Consider the following 18,849-nt stretch of genomic DNA (forward strand, 5'->3'; position numbering starts at 1 on the left):
ATAGAGGCAAGGGACGCGACTGACGCGCTAATTGTAATCGACAATTAGCTACAACGAATCAGACTATCTAGAGCTGTGATCAGCTCAATTTTTAGAGCCATACATTAGCGTTGTAGTCGTATACAGCAGTTCGACGACGAGGTGATCAATTCGGCTTGTGCGGCGCTTCCAGGGGTGCGGCGCTTCAGGGTACTTCAGCTTAATAGACGAGATTTTTTTTTGTCACCTCTGATGATGATCTTCATGTGTCGCCTTGGTCGAACTTGTAGATATTTCCATGTGGATGTATTGTGCGTTCTACTTTCCATTGTGAATTAGCAACTTGTACGAACTTTCTCATGCACAGCAGCGTGTCATGTTTGTATGAGGATCTCGGTGGTCGACATGAGATGGGGGCTTCAAACGTAAGAGTAAAAGAGAGAACAACACAGATCTTTTAACCTTGTTGAAAACTGACAAGTGCTAGGGAAACAAATAACACGACGATATATGGGCAGAGTAGCAACACTATACTTGGCATTTCTTTTTTTCTTCCATTTTTAATATTTTCGAAATGCCAAAAAACGCTTACCAGACCATACCGCGGTAAGACGGGGGGATTCTTAGATTATCACCAAATCAACTTTCCCATCAACAGTGCATCAACCATCTCCCCACTTTTCACTTGCCCATCTCCAGCGGGTAAACACAGTAATGCATTTGCACCTTTGAAGCTTCCTATCCTCGAACTTCTCTGTCCTCCTGTGCTCACGGCGTGTAAATATCCATCAGTCCCAGCTTTGACAATAGCGCGATGGAATTCATCTCTCTGCTTGTCGAGTCTTGTGTTTGCATCCACGATGACCTTGACTTTTACACAACCCCTTGGTTCCACACCGGCGAGTTTGTGCAATGCCGGCAACACGAAGAGATGATAGGTAACTACACAACTGGCAGGGTTTCCGGGGAGTGAGAAGATGACTTTTGTGACTCTTTCGCCGGTGTTGGACTTGGCGGGGATGGTGGCGAAGGTGGTGGGTTTACCGGGTTTCATGGCTACACGGCCGAAGTGGATGGTGCCGCCGAGGGAGCGCTCGATTGTTGGTTTCAGGAGGTCGAGTTCTCCCATGCTGACACCGCCGGAGGTTATTATGACGTCGACGCGTCGGGTTGCGTCGCGCAGGCTTTGTTCGAGTGCGTCTGGTCTGGAAAATTACGCGAAAAATTAGTTACATGTGAGAGAATAAAAGCGGGAAAAGAGGAAAAAGGGGGGAAAAGAAAAGCACTTACTTGTCAGATACGATACCTAGGTCTACGGCTTCGAAGCCGGAGGCGCGGATGGAGGTCAAGAGGGTGGGACGATTTGTATCCCTTACTTCTCCTCTTCTTAGGTCGCCTTTTCTGTCGTGGTTTACGATTTCGTCGCCTGTGCTTAGGACGCCGATGATGGGCTTTTTGTACACGAGGACTTCTTTGACGCCGACAGAGGCCAGAAGACCAAGTTCTCCACCAACCACAGAGATACCTTCGCCTGCTCGCATAATCACATCTCCGGCTTGAACATCCGAGCCTACTTCTCGCACGTTCTCACCAACTTCGATTGCGTCAGTCAGTATCTCGATTTCCTTTTCCTCTGTACCGTCGTCTGTCATGGATACCAGTTTTGTGTCTTCGACCATGACTACAGAAGTAGCTCCGGGAGGCAAAGGCGCACCAGTAGTGATTCTAGCGATTTGTCCATTTTGCAACTCTGCGGGTTCGCCAGCTTGAGCGTGAGAGATCATGGCGACGGGGAATGTTCCCTTTGTGCTAGGGGCATCGGGCCCAGCGACAACGGCATAGCCATCTACAATGCTGGCGCGGAAAGCAGGGACAGATTCCTGTGCTGTAACGTCTTCTGCCAGTACATGGCCGACGAGAGCTTCATTGACAGCAAGTTTGATAGTCGTTGGTTCGGGTGTGTGGTTGGCGATTTGTTGGAGAGCGTCCTTGACAGACAGCATAGGGTAGGGCGATTGTCTATATCTCCTACTCGGACCTTGAGAAGGATCATTAGACTGTTGCGCTTGCTCTTCCTGTGCCGTATGAGCTTTGGGACCATGATGCCCTCCATGTCCATGATCTCTCCCACAACCATGACCATGACCATGACCATGACCGTGTGAATGCCCACCGCCACTTGAAGCTTTCACACCAGCTTCCTCTTCCAACTTTTCAGTCCCACCTTTATGCATCTGTCTCGAATCACCACCACTAGCCTGCAAACAAGCATGAGACAGCAATTTAAACACGGCTTCCAAATTCTCCTTTGCCCCCTTCGGACTCCCCGGCAGTGTAATGATCAGCGATTTGCCTCTAACACCACACACAGGTCTACTCATCACCGCAAAGGGAGTAACTTTGAGACTCTCCGCCAACATACCATGCACCAACCCCGGAGCATGTTTCTCAATCAACGGCGACACGGCTTCTGGCGTTACATCCTTGACCGCAAACCCCGTGCCACCAGACGTGATGATGAGATTTACATCCTCGGCAACTGCTGTAAGGACTGCGGCTTGGATCTTTGGGATCGAGTCGGGGATTATGCATGTAGAGGTGATGGACCAGTTGTCAGAGCCGAGGTCGGAGATTACTTTTGTGAGGGCGGGGATGCATTGATCTGTTGACGGGTCTCGAGATGCGGTCTCTGAGATTACCAGGATGGAAATCGTGAGTTTGGGTTGGGTAGCCATTGTTTTTTCTTTGCCGTTGGTCGTCGTTATCGTCGTTGATGAACGACAGCGATGATTGACGTTGTGGAGTCGAGGTTGGGGAAGCGGAAGCCCGATGTGCGGAGATGCTCGAGTATCAACAAGTCGATTACTCAGACATGTCGTAAGGATCACAATTCGATGAGAAGACATCATCTCGCTTGATTCTCACATCAAACAAGGCGATAAAAGTCAATGTAGATAAGTTTTCAATCATTTGCTATACAAGGTCTATACACGGTGGTCATATTTCATGTTCCACGATTCAGATGCTTTAGGAAGACACAACATCGCTACCCATTTGCTTCGCTCCAGACGCCTACTAATGCTGGCGTAACCTTATTGCGATGTTCATCCATGACAGACAAGTTCTGGATAGCCCTTCTTTGGATTTTGTTGCAGACTTCGTTTCATTACCACTCTTTCCCTGCCTTCTCTCTGACACCGCGTTCCAAAAACATGGATGGATTAGTGGAAATCGGCAGCGGGTCCGGAGAGCAAAAGACCAATGATGAGACCGAAGAGTCCGAGAACGGAACTGAAAATCTCAATGACGAGAATCTTGACGAAGCTGTGTTGTGTCAGTATGAACTTGTGGATGTGCAGTACAGGGCGCAATAGGACGTACAGGCTGGGATCAGCAGCATCGGCAAGAGCAGCACTACTACCGTTGATACCAACAGAAACACCGCAAACCAGATTGCAGGCGCCGACCAAGAGACCAGACCAAAACAGAGCGAAACCAGTGTAGTAGTTGCTGCCCGATCTTGCTGCATCAGAGCCAACCGATGAAATCTTCGCCGAGAAGACGATAGACATGATGACACCGTAGATGGCGACGACTTCGCAGAAAATGATGGAGATCAGGTTCTTTGTTCGGATTCTGGGAGCCTTGACACCACCACCGAGGATCGAGGCACCGGTAATGAAAATACCCCTGTATTGTGTTGTCTCAGTGTTTCATTCTTTCTTTGATGTTCCTGTTGGAGATGTCATGTACTGACCAGGCAGCTCCGACGACCGAGAGACCGATGCAGAGGGCGATACCAGTGCTAGCCCATGCGTGGGGCGAAATGCTGAGAAGGAAGTCTCCAACCTGGGATGCTCGTCAGTCGTAAATCCGAAGGCGCTTATGATGAGAAGGTACACACGTTGAATGCTTCACCCTCGCCATTGAACAGCATGTCTACCGCCTGATTAGCTTTGGATGCATCGCGTCCAGATGTCGGCTTCAAGCGTACAGAGTCCGATGACAGTCAGGGCGGTTGTTGCGCCATAGACGCCGTATGTGAGACCACCCATGTTGATTGATCGAGGACTGCGCAGTCGTCGTTGAGAGAATCAGGCCGAATAAACAAGATCCCGCGTCCCTTCAGTCTGCCAGCAACGGAGGTGACGCTTCGGGCAACCTTAGACCTACGATGATGCGCTGCGGTAATCTCCGTCAGCTCCGCCACGTGATATGAGTTGCATCATTCGAGTCTTGATCAACAATCTCGACCTCTACGAAGATGGAGAATGTACAAGGAAGAAGGCTTACTGTCAGACTATATCGATCATCATATATGCGCATGTGTTCAATTGATTGTACAAGAAGAAGGCAGTCGCGCGCCGCCCAAGCAAAAAGAGCCTCAACCTTGGCACTCCCGCATCCTCATCAAGGTCCTGCCATCAGATACGTGAACACTGCCTATTGATATACTTCGTCGCAAATAACAATGTCAACATCAACGCCCAAGTGGCTGCTCTTTGCAATCGCAAGTGGAGCATGCGCGGCTCTGAACGGTGTCTTTGCCAAACTGTGAGACACCAAGGGCTCAATTGCCATGTCCTTATTGCTCACAAGCACAGCACCACAACACATCTCACCACAGCATGGGCTGAATCGCTATCCCACATCTTCGGCTTGTCTGGCCCCAACAAGTTTTTCGAGTTTCTTGTTCGCGGTGTATGTACCGTTGTCAGGTGACGCAATCTGGACAAGCAGGAGTACTGACAAAGATCGACCAGCTGTTCTTCGTCCTCAATCTCGTCTTCAATGGCATCATGTGGGGGCTCTTCACACGCGCCCTTACCCTGGCAACGAGTACGACCCGTGTCAGTGTCATCAATACCTCGGCCAACTTCATGATCACTGCCGTCATGGGCTTCTTCATCTTCTCCGAGACCTTGCCTGGATTGTGGTTGCTGGGAGCCGCTATGCTGGTTGCCGGAAGTGTCATCATTGGAAGAAGAGAAGAGGGAAAAGATACGGGCAGTGCGGGAACTGCAGGTGCTGAGCCGACTGTGCTTGCGTCAGACACTTCGGACAACACACCATTCGCCGATGAGCCAGATGCCCCGCTGGTTGGGGATGACGAGGATCAAGGCTTCAAGGACACACATAGCACACATGAGTTGGAAAACACAGATAGAGTGTGGTCGACTTGATGTTGGAATTGCAGGAACATGATGTACATCAGACTCAGAAGAAGGCTGAAAGCGCCCTTTCCAGAACATCCCTCGCTATGAAGGTTGAAAGCTCAAAGAAACAAAGGTAAAGCAGAAATAAGTACATTGAAGGTATCACACTCCGACGGATGAGAGGTATTTGGGGTATAAAGGCATGGAGGATTATTGTTCGAGTCGTTCGTCGTTATTCGGCATGTTTCAAGCAGCTTAGTCGTGTGATTGGACCTTGTTGTTTCCCTTGACGGCCTCTGCATATGTGGGTGGGTTTGCAGCGTCATCTCTCTTTGACGCACTAGGCATCTGCTGATCCTGGCGGTATTGCTGAGGGTTTGAGCCCTCGGCCTGGTTGCCAGGGGCGATGGTGCCGTAGCCAGGGCCTCTCGAACTGCTGACCGAAGGACGATGGCTTTGTTGGACGTAGTAGTATGTCACACGGCCACCTTCGGGTTCTTGGTCGACGGCCTCATAGGTGGGGTCGGGGTAGCGCGAGATGATGTACCAGGCATGGATGAGACCAGGGAAGAAGCCCAAACAGCAGAGGGCGATGTTGATGAGGGAGTCGGCCGAGCAGAGACCACGCTTCACCCATACTGCAAGTCCAGTCAGCAAATGTGAATCATCAAGACTTCACCCTCCAACTACTCGCTTGGTCCATGCTGCACCAGTGGCTGCGCGGGTCGTGTGGAGAAGGGGGGTTCGGGGTCGTCACTCACCAGCGATGGGCGGGAAGAGAATGGCGAGGAAGCCCAAGAAGATGTCGCTGCCGCACATGTTGAGAGATTTGTGTGATTCTAGAGTGTTGATATGTTGCTTGTGGCTAGGGAGAGGGGGGTTAGAGATGATTGAAAGCGGTTGCCTCGTCGCTAAAAGCCCTCACGCCGACCGATGACGCGAGAACGGCTAGCGTCTGAGCCTCAGCCTCCAACATGACTGGCATGCGCCACACTTCCTTGCTGAAACCATCGCCATAGAATCTTCCTCGCCTTCATGGAATGCTCAGGATGTGATTATGAATTTTGACACAGAAGAGAAGAGTCAGTTCGGTGATTTTATTCATTGCATGTGCTGACATGTTGTCATCCCGCGAGCTTTGCGTCTGTGTGCAATCAGAGAACACAGCTTCTATCACCGCGCTCCTGTATGACAAGACAATTGAGGCGGTATGATAAGCCTTAACGATCTCAGTCTGTGGCCATCTCAAACCACGGCCTATTCCTCTTTCAAACCGCTGGTACAGTTCCTGTCGGTACCTGAGGGACATCCTTGACCAAAGCCATGTGCTTTCATCAGATGCCATGCAAACATGTGCTTGCAGATAGCAACGAGAATCGGTTAAATTGCTAGATCCTCCGATGAAACGATTCCACCCAATAGTTGCAGCCTGACTGGCGACTCGCTGCCCCAGAGAAAGCAGTGAGGCTGTCTTGTCCACCCACTTTTCCCCTCTTTCCCATCTCCGCAAGCCCCGGATATCCGTGGCACCTTGCTCCTTTCCTCGGTTGCCGAAGCCGATCTCTCGTTTTGTCCATGCTTGATGATGATGCGCCTTTCCAGCTCTCACTGATAAGAAAAGGACATGCTGTTCCTGATCACCTTTTTGTCTCGTTGTAACTTGCACCAAAAGCCGAGATTGATTGATACATGATGAATGCTTTGAGGCGTCAAGTGTATGCTGTGAATGCACCTATACAACGATGTTTCTCGACTTCTAGCCAAAGGCACGCGACCTATGGCTTCATCGGCTTGGGTCAAATGGGTGTGTTTCGACTATCAGATCTTCTGCCTCAGCTCTGTCTAATCACACTCAGGCTACCGAATGGCTCAAAATCTACGAGCCAATCTACCGGGTTCCGATAAGCTCATTGTTCATGATGTGAACAGTCAGGCGACAGCTCAATTCGCAAAGGACAACGCCAATGTGGAAGTCGCAGAGGATGTGAGAGATGTGGCAGAGAAATCAGTAAGCTCGCTCTCGATCCCAATATCATGCAACTCGTCTCCAGCAGGAAATTTCGAAGATGCGCTGATAGAATCACCAGTGGAACACTCAAAGGTGCTAACAGAAATTCAGGAAACGATCATCACAGCACTTCCAGGACCATCACATGTGCAAAATGTCTTCAAATCAATGTTGAAACCACCAACACTACTTCGCGACGGCGTGGACCAGGAACGTCTCTTCATCGACTGCTCGACTATCGACCCTCTGTCTTCTGCCGATGTTGCAAATGCCGCTCACTCAACCGGTCAAGGCAAATTCATCGACGCCCCAATGTCCGGTGGTATTGTCGGTGCACAAGCGGGAAAGCTTACCTTTATGATCGGAGCACCACCAGAACTCGTCGATCGCGCAACTGAGATTCTTCTCATGATGGGCAAGCGCGTCCTCCATCTCGGCCCTCAAACCTCTGGTCTGAAAGGCAAACTCGCAAATAACTATCTCCTTGCTCTCAACAACATTGCTACCGCCGAAGCCATGAATATGGGTGTTCGATGGGGGTTGGACGCCTCTGCTCTCGCCGACATGATCAACACGAGTACTGGAAAGTGCTGGCCTAGTGAAGTCAATAATCCCGTCCCTGGCGTTCTCCCTGATGCTCCTGCCAGCAAAGAATACGCAGGCGGGTTTGGCACTGCTTTGATGAACAAGGATTTGAAACTGGCCATGCATGCTGCACAGCAATTCGGCATTGAGCCTCGACTGGGACCCATGGCTGCATCGATCTATGCAGCAATAGAGGGAAATGCGAAGTACAAGGGTAAAGACTTTTCAGTGGTTTACAAGTACCTTCGTGGAGAATAGACGGGTTTTTTTTTGTTTCTCTGGACGGCAAAGAGCGTGTACATGCTGAATGACTAGCTAGATATGTAGACTTTTTTTTCGAAATTTTCTACCTTGCTTTATAGGTGCTGGTCCAACTTGTTCTCATTGTCATATGGCACTCCAAGCGTACGACTGACCAAGCTGCGAAGTAGCAAGCAATACGACACGGAAAAAGATCTCAATGAAGCAACAATTTCGTCAGGGAGCATCACCATTTTGTGCAACCTGTATTTAATTAGCACGATTTTTTTTTTGCAAGCAGAAGATACAGAGAAGGGACTATTTACTTCATTGTAGGTCAGAAAGCTCGGGGGCCTAGGATGCGATAGCTGCAATTATGTGCTTTTTTTTGGTCAACATACCTATAAACCAACTCGGCCTTAGCACACAATACTCCAATCCCTCCTCATGCAATTTCTGCCACATATCGCCATGATACGGTCCCCCATCTCCGCCGTACTGTCAGAGCATAACACAAACCTCTTAACTCCCTTCTCCTTTGCAAAATCTATGAATTTGTTGATCTCACTTGATGGATCGGAGAGTTCTCCACTGGTCAGGTAGACGGCTGAGATTATCGAGTGAATAAAGGTAGCAGACCATGTTATGCTGTCATCCCAGTCGAACTTTACGGTCGGGAAGGAGGAGGCAGAAGGGCCGCGGCGTGAGGTTGAAAGGAAAGGAATATTGGCGTGTTGAAGTAGAGCAGCGAGGCGAAGGGTCGTTTTGCCTGTGCCGCCGGTGAGCAGGATGGTCATGTTTGTCAAGTAGATGCGAGTTTGCTGTTTGCTGCTTTGCGAGAGATGGTAAGAGTAGTGATGAAGGCAAGCAATGCAGAAGTCAAGAGAGAGTCGAGACGGCCTGGCTTTATATATGAGCGAGAAGGATTGTTCCTGGCTTGTCTGTAAGCGAGGAGGATGTTGCTGGCTAATCGCCGACCTAATAGCCTTGTTCTCCGAAACTCAGGTCTTGATGCTGCTTCATCCCTTAAGCTGGTTAATTGACCAGTCAAGCAGGAGAGGGTATACAAAGAACGTTATGTCCGGGCAAGAAGTTGTGTGAGACACAGTCATCTAGTATGTTGTATGTTCGTCGGAGATATCCAAGCAGCATCAGGCAAGCCTTATGACCGAACGCTTCTACTATCTCCGGACCATATGAGTAAAGTGGGCACCAGACAACATTTCTGTTATCAACTCCGGCACTCTTATTAACTTTAGGAGCATTCTCAGTCACAAAAGGGAACAGTATGCTGCACACCTGGTGATTACCTCATAGCCATGAGTTATCCCAAAATCCACGAGTGAGGCCTAACCGGCAACACTGGTGAACGTTGTCAAAGGCGCGGTACCTTATATCGTGATACGTTGGATGTTGTACGGTTTTTCGTTGAAAGACAACTGACTCCTCCATGCGTCGGTACTTATGACGGCGGCTGTGCTCTGATCGTGTGGATTTTTTAATGGCGGGAGCCTCCAAGGACAAAGGTTTTCTTTTCTGGTGTCCATCAAAAAGCGAATGTCCGTAAGCATGTGGTACAAGAATTGAGAAATGGTTATTTGCAGGAAATGGGGGCCCATCTCAAGAAGGCTAGCCGAGCGTAAGGAACTGCCATCTTTATCAAGGTCCAGACAGAAAAATGCCTTGTGTGTGAATTTCGAGAATTGAGGTGTGAGCGAACAAAGGTTCCCGTGTTTCAGACAAGTGAGGTCAGTGACGACCGAGCCCGAGAGTCTGCAAGAAAGCCATCTAAGACTAGAATGAAGATCTGTTACGTAGAAAATTACCTCGTTGCTGACATCCGGAATTTGGATGGGGCGAAAGAGTAAGGCCAAGTCTGTCCATCTTCTACACAAAGCGATATCTATCGCGTCGATGCGTCCCACTCCCGACCGTGGAGTACCCATCTGATCCAGCCAGAGAAAAGTATTGAGACGTGTTCCGTTCATGACGAGAGCAGTGGCAAGTGCTGGATCTGACTTCTCCAGAGCAAAGAACAACGCTGGGTACCGTTGACCATCACCATCCTTCCTCGATCGGCCAACTACAGCATCCGCCTCAAAAAGTCTACTATCTAGATTCACTCTGCAATCAACGAGGATAGAGACAGCGGCCGCGAGATCGTGCTTGATGACCCATCCAAGGACCGTCTCACGACAGCTCGGAAGAAGAGTGGTCATTCTCTGCAGCACACGGCTCATGACTTCCAGACTGAACCCACCTATCTCAATGGCAACCAGCAGAGTGTCAACAGTTTCGGTATCCCAGAATTCTTTGCGGGTCAATTTTGTCACTAGGTCAATCGTTGCTAGCGAGCCAGCAATTATGGCGATGTGCAATGGAGTACGACCATCGTTCCCTTTCGAGAGAATCAGACTTGGATCGCTCTGCACCAAGAAGTCGACGATCGCTGACTGGTCTTGCTCGGCGGCATAGTGAATCTCGCCCCTACCTGTTCTTGGACAAGGCATAGGTCGAGACAGACCCTCGATGGCTTTCAATCTGATCAAAACCTGGAGATGACCTCGCTTCGCGGCCAGATGACAAGGAAGCATTTCATCGTAGTCCGACAAAGGCGCCGACATTTTTGGTCGGCACAAAGTCACACCTAGATCTAGCATCCCGAGATGCCCTTGATAGACAGCCCAGCTGAAAGCTTTGGTACCGAGGTTCTTGATCTTCCCTGCGATCCAGGGCATGAGTTTCGGGTCTTTCTGCCAGTTTTCAGTCACGAGTTTTTCGAAATCTGGCCAGATCGTGGAATTCCTATCAACCTTGTGACTCAAAGATACCCAGTTCGTCCTCGCATAGGTATAGAAGAGCCTCGTTTCAGAAACACTGACCTTGTCTGAGATAGCGAGCCTTAATCGAATCTGGTCGCTGTCCTTTAAAACTGGAGGTGCTTTTCGCCAAGCCAACGACGGTTTCTTGAGATACTTTATCGCCCGATGAGGTGCGATGATCGCATTGTTCATGTACGACATGGTGGAGAACGGCACGTTGACGGTAGTTTCTTCCCCCGGAGACTTTTGTCCGGATCTCGCGACCGTAGTGCTAGCATGCCATATGAGATGGATGATACACATGTCAACAAGATTCAGCGTGGCATCATGCCAAATAGGTAGAGTCAAATATCCGGGTATGTTCGCCTCGGGGTGGTGGAGGTATGTTCTTACGGAGTGATGAGCCGGAGTCACCAGCCGATCCACTGTATCGTAGACAATCAGATTCGCCCCAGACTGTAAGATTATGGAACTGGGCGGTATGTCATCCTCATGTAACCTGCCAGTCTCGGGGTCTATTGCAAGAGCCTCTCCCAGGGCATCGATGACCATGGGACTGTTGGCTTCGCAGACGTACCGGAGCACACGTAGAGAGAATTGCTGCTGCTTTTTCTGGACCCGTCGTAGACATCGTTCGTATGTTTCGTTCAGCGTTTTGGGCAGTGCTGATAGTGCGATAACAATTTGGGCGTCGGTAGTACACGTATCCCATAAGACATCGATCTGGAGACGAGCCCAAAGAAACCTGCCTCGTGCGTTAGCTGAAAGTAAGTCGAACACCGCTTGGCACAGCCATCGTAATATTGTTCCCGAAAGGCTGGTCTCGGATAAGGCTTGCGTACATTTCTTTGGCCTGGTCGGTCAGTGCTCGCCTGATCCTTTCAATGGTTTCAGGTTTATCCGATATTGATCCGTCTTCTGCGGTCTTCTTCCTGATATATTCTGTAACAAACTTCGCCACATCATCATGATAGCCAGCACGTGGTACCTCAAGACGCGATGAGCCGATAATTCGCCTATCAACTTCCAGTTCGTCCCTTCCACAGACGATGGCCGTTATCCGGGGATCTTCAAGCAGACCTGACAAGAGTGAAAGAGCACGTTTGTACTCCTCCATTGGACACAGGTCAAGCCCATCAACGACGAGGAAAACTCGTCCAATCTCTTGAAGTATTGGTTCCAGGACCAGATTCACAAGCTCAGTGCAGTCGATGTTGCATGTAAATGTACCGAACATGCGCTTGATGGCAGAGGTGACAGGCAAGGGCGGTCGTTTATGCATCCTATGTATGTGTCTGAGAAGCTGTTTTATATAGCTGCGGAGAAGGTCTTCGGTAGTCAGCATGTCATGCTTATCAGGATCGAAGTAGAAATGGACGACAGGTTCTTTGGATCGCTCAAAAAGGAACTCGATCGCGGTATTTCTGTTATTTTTAGTACTCAATTTGTGCCGATCGAGTTCAACTCACGCCAAGAACGTCTTCCCGCAACCCACTGTAGATGCATTAGTAGTGGTTGATGGCCATGTGGGATGTTCTCACCTGTTCCAGATATCCACAGGCAGTTGGACTTGCCAGAACTTTTCTCAGCTCGGTGATCCAGCCATGTAGAGATCTCTCTTGTAAGCCATTGAGTAGTACCTTCAGTTTTCTGCATCTTGATCTTGTGATGAACGCGTTCCGATTGATACCTAGATATTTGGTTTATCAGACTTTGAGAACTGGCCTCTGCTGAGTCAGCCTACTAGAAGCTTGTCGAGTAACCGTGCTCACCATGATTGACCAGCTGCCAACACGGGTCTTGACTCAATTCATAGTAATCTTGGTCTTCGTCTTGGTTGACTCGGTCAATGATCTGTAAAGCGCTATTTGGGGCTTGAGAAAGTGGCACAACTGTTGATTGAAACGTGAGTGGTGACACAAGCTTGTTTACATGAAGTCTGACGTACGTTGACGTTCGCCCAATCGTTCCACACACCTTCGGATCTCGCTTTGCACAGCTTCTGTCTGCAAATGACTGAGTGTCATGGACTTGATAGCACCGAGCTGTTCTGTCTCTGCTAGATCTATGTCGCCTAATCCGCGGGGAACGTTGAACCGAAAGCAGATATTTCTATCAAATAGGTCGGAATTGTCTCGATGAAAGCGGTTGGCAGTGGCTTCGGTCTCACTCGCAATGTTTAGCAGCATGTTTGCGGTGCCCAAAACCGATTCTACAACAGGCTTGAATCCAGGTTGACCGGTACCGATGGAGATCAAACATCCTAGGTTATCTGACAAGCGCTGCCCATGTGACAGAAGATCAGTTGCTTCACCCCAGAGATCATGGACAGGGTTGTTGGCGCCTGTACCTCCATCGAGGTAACGCTGCTTGGGGACGCCAATGCTGATAGGGTCAAAATAGGTGGAAGCCGCTGAGGTGGCGCGAGCAGCTTCCCAGATACGAACAGTCTGGTACAAGTCTTCATCTCCTCTTATGGTGTTCCAGCTTCGAAGCAGGGAAGTCTCTGAAGTCTCTCCACTGGTACAGCAGACGAAACTTCGGTAACGTCAGTCGCTGCGTCAATCAAGAGGCGACACTACTTACACCTTGGTTCCGGTCAGATCCTGGAGAAGAGCCTCCTCATCCATGTTGCGATCTCGTAGTACTTTTTTTACAGCTAGCTCGAGCGCTTTACTGTCGTATCGCTCCTTGATATTCCCTCTAATGCCAAAAGGTATCTGCCTTTTTGGATGAAACACTTCTTTGGAGAGCTCCATGTAAGCTCTAATGCATTCGTCGACACTCATGCTGAGGCGGCCGAGCATAATGGCGATGAGTCTTTGCTGCGTCAGCATCACAGAATTAATTATTGTCGGAGATAGGCTTACCCGCCAGTACTTGTCCCTCCGATCATGTCGAAATAATCGCAAGGCTTGGGCGGATTGTGTAGGTCAATCGCAGCCATGATGCGTTTGAGAATATACAAAGTCGAGAGCCCCCGGACGCCGCCGCCATCGAGACTAAGGAGATTGAGACTTTGACCAGGCATTCTCAGGTTTAAAGAACGGAGGCAGCAGGATGTCTGAGCAGTTTAGCTCTACACATGGACGAAGCGGCGCTTATCAGTAATGAGCTCACACGGGCGCTCGCGCTCTCGAACAGACTTCATGCAAGCCAACATATTATTACGCAGTGCCATTGGTGCAGGCTACAGGGGTGGTAGCGCGACGAAGCTGACCGCATGACGCGCCACATATGATGGTCTGAGCGGTGTTAAAGAGACTGGGCTCAATACATGTGTCGTTGCGCAGGGAAGGGTGGAAGCTGAAGTTTTTTTGTGGCGCCGCCCGCAGCTCGCATACACAATAGGCAGAGAGGCCAGCGAATTCGGGAAAGAGCGGTCCAAGATTATTGCGTTCCAGCTGGAGTCGCTTGCAGATGGCGTACTTGGATGCCGTCAATACTTGGAACATATCTTGGCGCTAATTCTCGTGGGCTTCACGTTGGCATCACGAACCGAATTCTTTGTCAACGGTGAATGCTACCAATCAATGGTTACCCTACCCTCATATCGAGCACTTCAACTAGACTAGTAATACTGCAGTCTCTCCTCCGTCCACCCAGGTCTGAGATAAGTCGAACTGAACCCAACATCAAAGCCAGAAGAATGGACGCCAAGAACACTGACACTGACATCAACACCAGCTTCTACTTCATCCTGCGACCAGATGGACAGTCCAATAGTATTGTTACCGTGGTAATCCAATATGCCAGGGAAAACAGGGAATTCAACCTGATTACCGATGTAAGGCACGAATTTGCCGAACTGATAGCCATTGACGTAGAGTTGAGCTCTGAGCTTCGAACTCTTGGTTGCGTGAAGGTTGAATGCGAGGGATACATCATGGCCCTCAGGGAGATCAAGGGGAAGAATAGTGCGATAGAAGTTGGCGCCTGCTGTGCTGAGGCCAGTGGAAGGAGTGCCAGCAACCCACTTGCTGTCGTCGAAGCCAGGTAAATGCCAGCCGAGACGTTCAGCATGGAGACCACCTTCATTGTAAGGTCCACGGATAGGGTCGATATTGGCGCCTCCTCCAGCTTTTCCTGCTACTTTCCAGGAAGTGAACTTTGCACCGTCGGCAAGGGTGGCATTGAGGATACCACGAGGGTTTATGGCGCCGGTGGTTTGATCCTTGCCCATGTGATCTTGGATAATGAACAGAACGTTCTCGCCACTCTTTGCAGCATCGCCAAACTTGAGCGTCTGGTTGGTCTGCGAAAGCTTGATGTCGCCGAAAGTGGAGCCGACGAACTTGCCATTCAGATATGCAGACCAGCCACTACCGGTTCCGCCAATAATGTTCAGGAAAACGCCACTGCTAGTGCCGTTGAAGCGACCGCGCCAGAGAATGTTTCCACCATGGAAACCGTACTCATCAGCGTAAAGGATATGGTCTGTGGCAGGTTTGTTCCAGTGGGGAGTGGTAGTGTGGTTAGCGTTGACCCATTTGGAATCATCGTAACCAGCCTCACGCTCATGTAGCCCATCAGCAACCTTCCAGTGCGAGAGCTTGGGAAGCATAGCATCGAGGGACTTGACAGTGACTTTGTCCTCAGAAAGCTCGCCCTTAAGACTGCCGTAGTCAGAAGTCTTGACAGTAACACTCTCGCCATTGAAAGTGACCTTCTTGACGCCGGCGGCGAAGACTTCGAGAGGAGTAGTACCGTTGTAGTCGCCGATCAGAGCAAGAGTTTCACCGTGGACGGCAGCGGTGCGGACGAGATAAGGGCCAGTGACAATAGCAGTCTTGTCCAGCGGTACATGAGGGTCGTTGGTCAAGGTCGGGTGCCAAAGCTTGTAAGCGTGGGATCTGTCCACCACAATAGCAGTCACGCCGTTTCCATACTGGAAGACGCTCATACCAGAGCCTTGTGCAAAGCTAGTGATGACGCCATCCTTAGTTTGGTAAAATCCGACACTGGAGCAGCCCTCGCATTGCTTTACATTTCCATATTGAGCACCCCTAAGGTAGAACTCACCACTCTCGCCAGTGGGGACCCAGAAGACAATGATAGGCTTGCCATTCTGGATGGAAACAGCCAAGACTTCCGCGGTAGAGTAGACGATCTTCTGCTCTCCAGCATTGTAGTCTGAGACAAGAATCTTGGATTCTCTTCCATTGAGACGAATGTCAGCAGCATACTGAGGCACTTGGAAGTGTCCAAGAGAAGTCGTCATGTTTTGCTTGAAAGAGAGCGATGTCTGCAGTGTAGTGTTTGCATGTCTGACGACATAGAATTGGGCGTCGTTCTCCACATTGTATAGGACCTGGGTAAATACGCTGGAGCTGGTGGTGAGGTTGGTACCGTTAGTGCCTCTCTCAACTAGTGGGAGGTCCTTGGCGGATCTGATGAAGTAGCCGAGAAGTTTTGTCTCAGAGTACTTGTCACCAATGAGACGATCCTCTTGGATTGGCGCAGAGTAATCGTAGCTAGTGCCAACCAATGGGAAAGCCAGTTGACCAAAGTTTGTCCTGACGAAGTGTTGTCAGTATCAAAATCGGTGAAACGGGAGAAACAACGTACCCGCCATACAACATATACATGTTATGAGCAGTAACCTTGTTGGCAATGTTGTTCCTGTAGAACACATTCACCCAATCAGGTCCAGTATTGTTTCTGCAGCCACCAGCAGGACCATCCCAAGGGTTGTAAGATCCACCTTGGAACTCGGCAAAGAAAGAAGGATCACCCGGTGCAGTCTCCTGAAAGTGAGTGTAGTAATCAAGGACAGTAAAGTCAGGTGCTGGAGAGTTAGTCGAGCTGCATTCCTGGAGGTTGCAACTCCAGCAAGATGGGTAATTGTCTACTGCGTACAGCCAAGTGTCTCCACCCACATTGTTGATGTCGTAGTCCATTGACCAGGATTTGCTTCCCAGGTTTGGATTGTTGTGTACGGTAGGCATGTTGATACCAGTGTCGTTCGCGACTGTCTCTAGAAGTTCCATGTAGTGAATGGCGGTCTCGTTAGGGGTCCTGCGAGTAGTGTCTGTCCATTGATAACCATACTCATTCTCGACCTGGTAGAAGATGACGTTGCCGCCATTCACGATGGAGTGCTCAGCAATGATGCCGTTGACTGTCTCGATGTAAGGCTTCCAAGCTTCGGTATATCTGGTGTCGTTGTTACGGAGGGAGCCGTATGCTCCAGTTGTGACCCAGCCAGGGAAGCCACCTCCGGTACTTTCTGCGTTGATATACGGCCCTGGGCGATAAAAGATGTATAGACCAAGCGATTTGCATGTCTCGAACAAGCTGGAAATATTGTGGGCTCCTGACTCGAAGTCGACGATGCCATCTCGTGGAGCGTGGTATCCCCTGTCATCAATTAGTCGCGGTAAACAGCAGAGTTTGCAAGGGTTCATCCTACTTACCAGTGCGAGTAAAAAGATACTGCGTTGAAACTGGAGCGCTGTTAGGAAAGGTATCAAAATCTCTTGCGATACAACTTACCCGGCAGCCTTGACCTTGTGCAGCACATCAACCCAGAGCTCGGGAACAGGGATTCTCCAGTAGTGCATCTGTCAATGATCCAATCAGACTAGAGCTAATGGGCTGTAGACCATTGAATACACACCTCTCCAGACCAGATGAACAGACGTTCGCCATTGACCTTGAAACTGTAGTGGTCCCACTCAACCAAGTCAGTGAGGCCATTACTTCGAAGCGGCCATTGCGTAGTCTCTTGCGCACTTGTAAGAGCAGCAAGAGCCAATGGCAATGAGAGCGTCAAGCTCTTAAAGAATCCTTTCATGTTGTCCAATAGACTATCGACCTTGCAACAATGGTTGCTACGCGGTCAGAGAATCAGGGCATGGGACGATCTTATGATATTCTGCTCGTTCCTCAAGCCAAGCTATAATAACCTCCATGACATGCTTGCCTAACCGAAAACAGCATCTTGCTCGTGTGAATGCAGTCTTAGCACGGAAGAATGACACTTTACCCATAAGCATTCATGCGAGTCTGCAAGAAGAACGAGACGGAAAAATAGGTGCACGGTGATTGTGCAAAAAGTGGCGGGACCGCAAAGCAGGAAATGAGGGGAAAAGAGCGGATCGACATTGGTATAGACATGAGATCAATTTACCGAGCATGCGAGATGCTTCGAATACCGCATTCCGTGTATAATATCGCGATGTCATGGACCAAAAAAATGGCCTCGTAAGCACTCACCGCGGTGATCTTGTCCGTGTGACATTTGAAAGGCTTCCATTGAACAAGATGCGACCTAAATGTTGCTTAGGGCAAGCACGAAAGGTGGAAGAAGTGGAGGAGATGCATGTGGGGTTTTCTGCGGTCGAACCGAGGGTGGCTCGTGCACGAACGTCACCTGTCCTTGCTGAGTGAGGTGTTCATCTTACCTCCCGTGTGCGAATTACTGTCACACTTATAGCTATCTCAAGGCACGATACTTTTTCGACATGCAACGTTGTCGTCGAGACACTGCCAACGACTTCCTGCGCTAGGCTTGTTGATACGAGATAGGACTGTGCCTTTCTATAGCTCGTCGTCGCCCTGCTTTGATCATTGGGGAGAGAGGGTGTGACAGTATTTTGCACACGGGGAGGTAGGTCCTGTCCGATGAATCCAAAGGAAAACCGAGCGGTCAAAAAAACACCGCTTCATGAATTCAAAGAACAAGCGCAGAGTCAATAGGATGTTGAATCTCAATCAGTACTACGAGGCTGGAAACTCCTAAACAACGACACAGCTCTTGCCTGAACAATTTCGACACACCGAGATCTTTGACATCTCCAATGTAGATATGAATATTGACATTATGTTAGGTGTATAGCATAGAAATCGCGAGAGTATTTCGGACTGAAACAAGAAGAAGAAAGAAGAAATTCTAAAAGCGAAACCCAGCCTACAGACCAGAATCAATCTGGTTCACAACGGTAGTGTTTGTATAAGCCGACCAATCTCTGCAAGTTTGTGCCATGACATACGGGATTTCCATCTCGTTCACAACATAAGGGGTGTTGACGAGGAGGTTAATATTCATTCCTAGAGT

The 18,849-nt window shown here is 49.6% G+C and overlaps 10 protein-coding genes across 10 annotated transcripts; 2 read left to right on the forward strand and 8 right to left on the reverse strand.

Annotated features, from left to right (window-relative positions):
- Positions 1-252: 252 nt before the first annotated feature.
- On the reverse strand, positions 253-2,775 carry AUEXF2481DRAFT_45355 (uncharacterized protein). The gene is made up of 2 exons (XM_013483193.1): positions 1,270-2,775; positions 253-1,184 (listed from the first exon to the last, which is right to left on the reverse strand). Exons 1-2 carry the CDS (start codon positions 2,712-2,714, stop codon positions 611-613), a joined length of 2,019 nt encoding a protein of 672 aa, XP_013338647.1. The 5' UTR covers positions 2,715-2,775; the 3' UTR covers positions 253-610.
- A 171-nt stretch (positions 2,776-2,946) lies between these two features.
- AUEXF2481DRAFT_45356 (uncharacterized protein) lies at positions 2,947-3,918 on the reverse strand (the record flags this gene model as incomplete). Its single annotated transcript, XM_013483194.1, has 4 exons — positions 2,947-3,303; positions 3,361-3,669; positions 3,737-3,828; positions 3,884-3,918. Coding segments are annotated over 4 exons (539 nt in total), but the record flags the coding sequence as incomplete, so codon positions are not given.
- A 532-nt stretch (positions 3,919-4,450) lies between these two features.
- Positions 4,451-5,162, forward strand: AUEXF2481DRAFT_71848 (uncharacterized protein; the record flags this gene model as incomplete). The annotated part of the gene is made up of 3 exons (XM_013483195.1): positions 4,451-4,533; positions 4,584-4,680; positions 4,743-5,162. The coding sequence occupies 3 exons, from the start codon at positions 4,451-4,453 to the stop codon at positions 5,160-5,162; spliced, it is 600 nt and encodes a 199-aa protein (XP_013338649.1).
- A 228-nt stretch (positions 5,163-5,390) lies between these two features.
- AUEXF2481DRAFT_9675 (uncharacterized protein) lies at positions 5,391-5,954 on the reverse strand (the record flags this gene model as incomplete). The annotated part of the gene is made up of 2 exons (XM_013483196.1): positions 5,391-5,773; positions 5,897-5,954. The coding sequence occupies 2 exons, from the start codon at positions 5,952-5,954 to the stop codon at positions 5,391-5,393; spliced, it is 441 nt and encodes a 146-aa protein (XP_013338650.1).
- Positions 5,955-6,637: 683 nt separating this feature from the next.
- AUEXF2481DRAFT_45362 (uncharacterized protein) lies at positions 6,638-8,083 on the forward strand. Its single transcript, XM_013483197.1, has 3 exons — positions 6,638-6,939; positions 6,992-7,143; positions 7,255-8,083. The coding sequence occupies exons 1-3, from the start codon at positions 6,828-6,830 to the stop codon at positions 7,984-7,986; spliced, it is 996 nt and encodes a 331-aa protein (XP_013338651.1). The 5' UTR covers positions 6,638-6,827; the 3' UTR covers positions 7,987-8,083.
- AUEXF2481DRAFT_607654 (uncharacterized protein) lies at positions 8,061-9,062 on the reverse strand. The gene is made up of 2 exons (XM_013483198.1): positions 8,295-9,062; positions 8,061-8,232 (listed from the first exon to the last, which is right to left on the reverse strand). The coding sequence occupies exon 1, from the start codon at positions 8,763-8,765 to the stop codon at positions 8,388-8,390; it is 378 nt and encodes a 125-aa protein (XP_013338652.1). The 5' UTR covers positions 8,766-9,062; the 3' UTR covers positions 8,061-8,232; positions 8,295-8,387.
- On the reverse strand, positions 9,063-10,959 carry AUEXF2481DRAFT_607909 (uncharacterized protein). Its single transcript, XM_013483199.1, has 2 exons — positions 10,851-10,959; positions 9,063-10,753 (listed from the first exon to the last, which is right to left on the reverse strand). Exon 2 carries the CDS (start codon positions 10,704-10,706, stop codon positions 9,360-9,362), a length of 1,347 nt encoding a protein of 448 aa, XP_013338653.1. The 5' UTR covers positions 10,707-10,753; positions 10,851-10,959; the 3' UTR covers positions 9,063-9,359.
- A 1,247-nt stretch (positions 10,960-12,206) lies between these two features.
- Positions 12,207-12,622, reverse strand: AUEXF2481DRAFT_45365 (uncharacterized protein). The gene is made up of 3 exons (XM_013483200.1): positions 12,563-12,622; positions 12,332-12,515; positions 12,207-12,284 (listed from the first exon to the last, which is right to left on the reverse strand). The coding sequence occupies exons 1-3, from the start codon at positions 12,563-12,565 to the stop codon at positions 12,256-12,258; spliced, it is 216 nt and encodes a 71-aa protein (XP_013338654.1). The 5' UTR covers positions 12,566-12,622; the 3' UTR covers positions 12,207-12,255.
- Positions 12,623-12,718: 96 nt separating this feature from the next.
- Positions 12,719-13,821, reverse strand: AUEXF2481DRAFT_71863 (uncharacterized protein; the record flags this gene model as incomplete). The annotated part of the gene is made up of 3 exons (XM_013483201.1): positions 12,719-13,328; positions 13,377-13,610; positions 13,661-13,821. The coding sequence occupies 3 exons, from the start codon at positions 13,819-13,821 to the stop codon at positions 12,719-12,721; spliced, it is 1,005 nt and encodes a 334-aa protein (XP_013338655.1).
- Positions 13,822-14,361: 540 nt separating this feature from the next.
- Positions 14,362-17,586, reverse strand: AUEXF2481DRAFT_9678 (glycoside hydrolase family 35 protein; the record flags this gene model as incomplete). Its single annotated transcript, XM_013483202.1, has 5 exons — positions 14,362-16,306; positions 16,359-17,150; positions 17,207-17,236; positions 17,286-17,353; positions 17,410-17,586. The coding sequence occupies 5 exons, from the start codon at positions 17,584-17,586 to the stop codon at positions 14,362-14,364; spliced, it is 3,012 nt and encodes a 1,003-aa protein (XP_013338656.1).
- Between the last annotated feature and the right edge of the window lie 1,263 nt (positions 17,587-18,849).

The sequence above is a fragment of the Aureobasidium subglaciale genome (assembly GCF_000721755.1).
Source record: "Aureobasidium subglaciale EXF-2481 unplaced genomic scaffold scaffold_53, whole genome shotgun sequence".
Lineage (NCBI taxonomy): Eukaryota > Fungi > Ascomycota > Dothideomycetes > Dothideales > Saccotheciaceae > Aureobasidium > Aureobasidium subglaciale.

Bases quoted from the DNA above. Each gene is read 5' to 3' on its own strand.
- AUEXF2481DRAFT_45355 (XM_013483193.1), bottom strand. From the start codon at position 2,714: ATGGCTACCCAACCCAAACTCACGATTTCCATCCTGGTAATCTCAGAG. The intron at 1,185-1,269 runs GTAAGTGCTTTT...GTAATTTTCCAG, and splicing joins CTAGGTATCGTATCTGACAA to ACCAGACGCACTCGAACAAA.
- AUEXF2481DRAFT_45362 (XM_013483197.1), top strand. From the start codon at position 6,828: ATGAATGCTTTGAGGCGTCAAGTGTATGCTGTGAATGCACCTATACAA. The intron at 6,940-6,991 runs GTGTGTTTCGAC...AATCACACTCAG, and splicing joins CATCGGCTTGGGTCAAATGG to GCTACCGAATGGCTCAAAAT. The intron at 7,144-7,254 runs GTAAGCTCGCTC...ACAGAAATTCAG, and splicing joins GAGATGTGGCAGAGAAATCA to GAAACGATCATCACAGCACT.
- AUEXF2481DRAFT_607654 (XM_013483198.1), bottom strand. From the start codon at position 8,765: ATGACCATCCTGCTCACCGGCGGCACAGGCAAAACGACCCTTCGCCTC.
- AUEXF2481DRAFT_607909 (XM_013483199.1), bottom strand. From the start codon at position 10,706: ATGCCCTGGATCGCAGGGAAGATCAAGAACCTCGGTACCAAAGCTTTC.
- AUEXF2481DRAFT_45365 (XM_013483200.1), bottom strand. The intron at 12,285-12,331 runs GTGAGAACATCC...ATGCATCTACAG, and splicing joins CCTGTGGATATCTGGAACAG to TGGGTTGCGGGAAGACGTTC.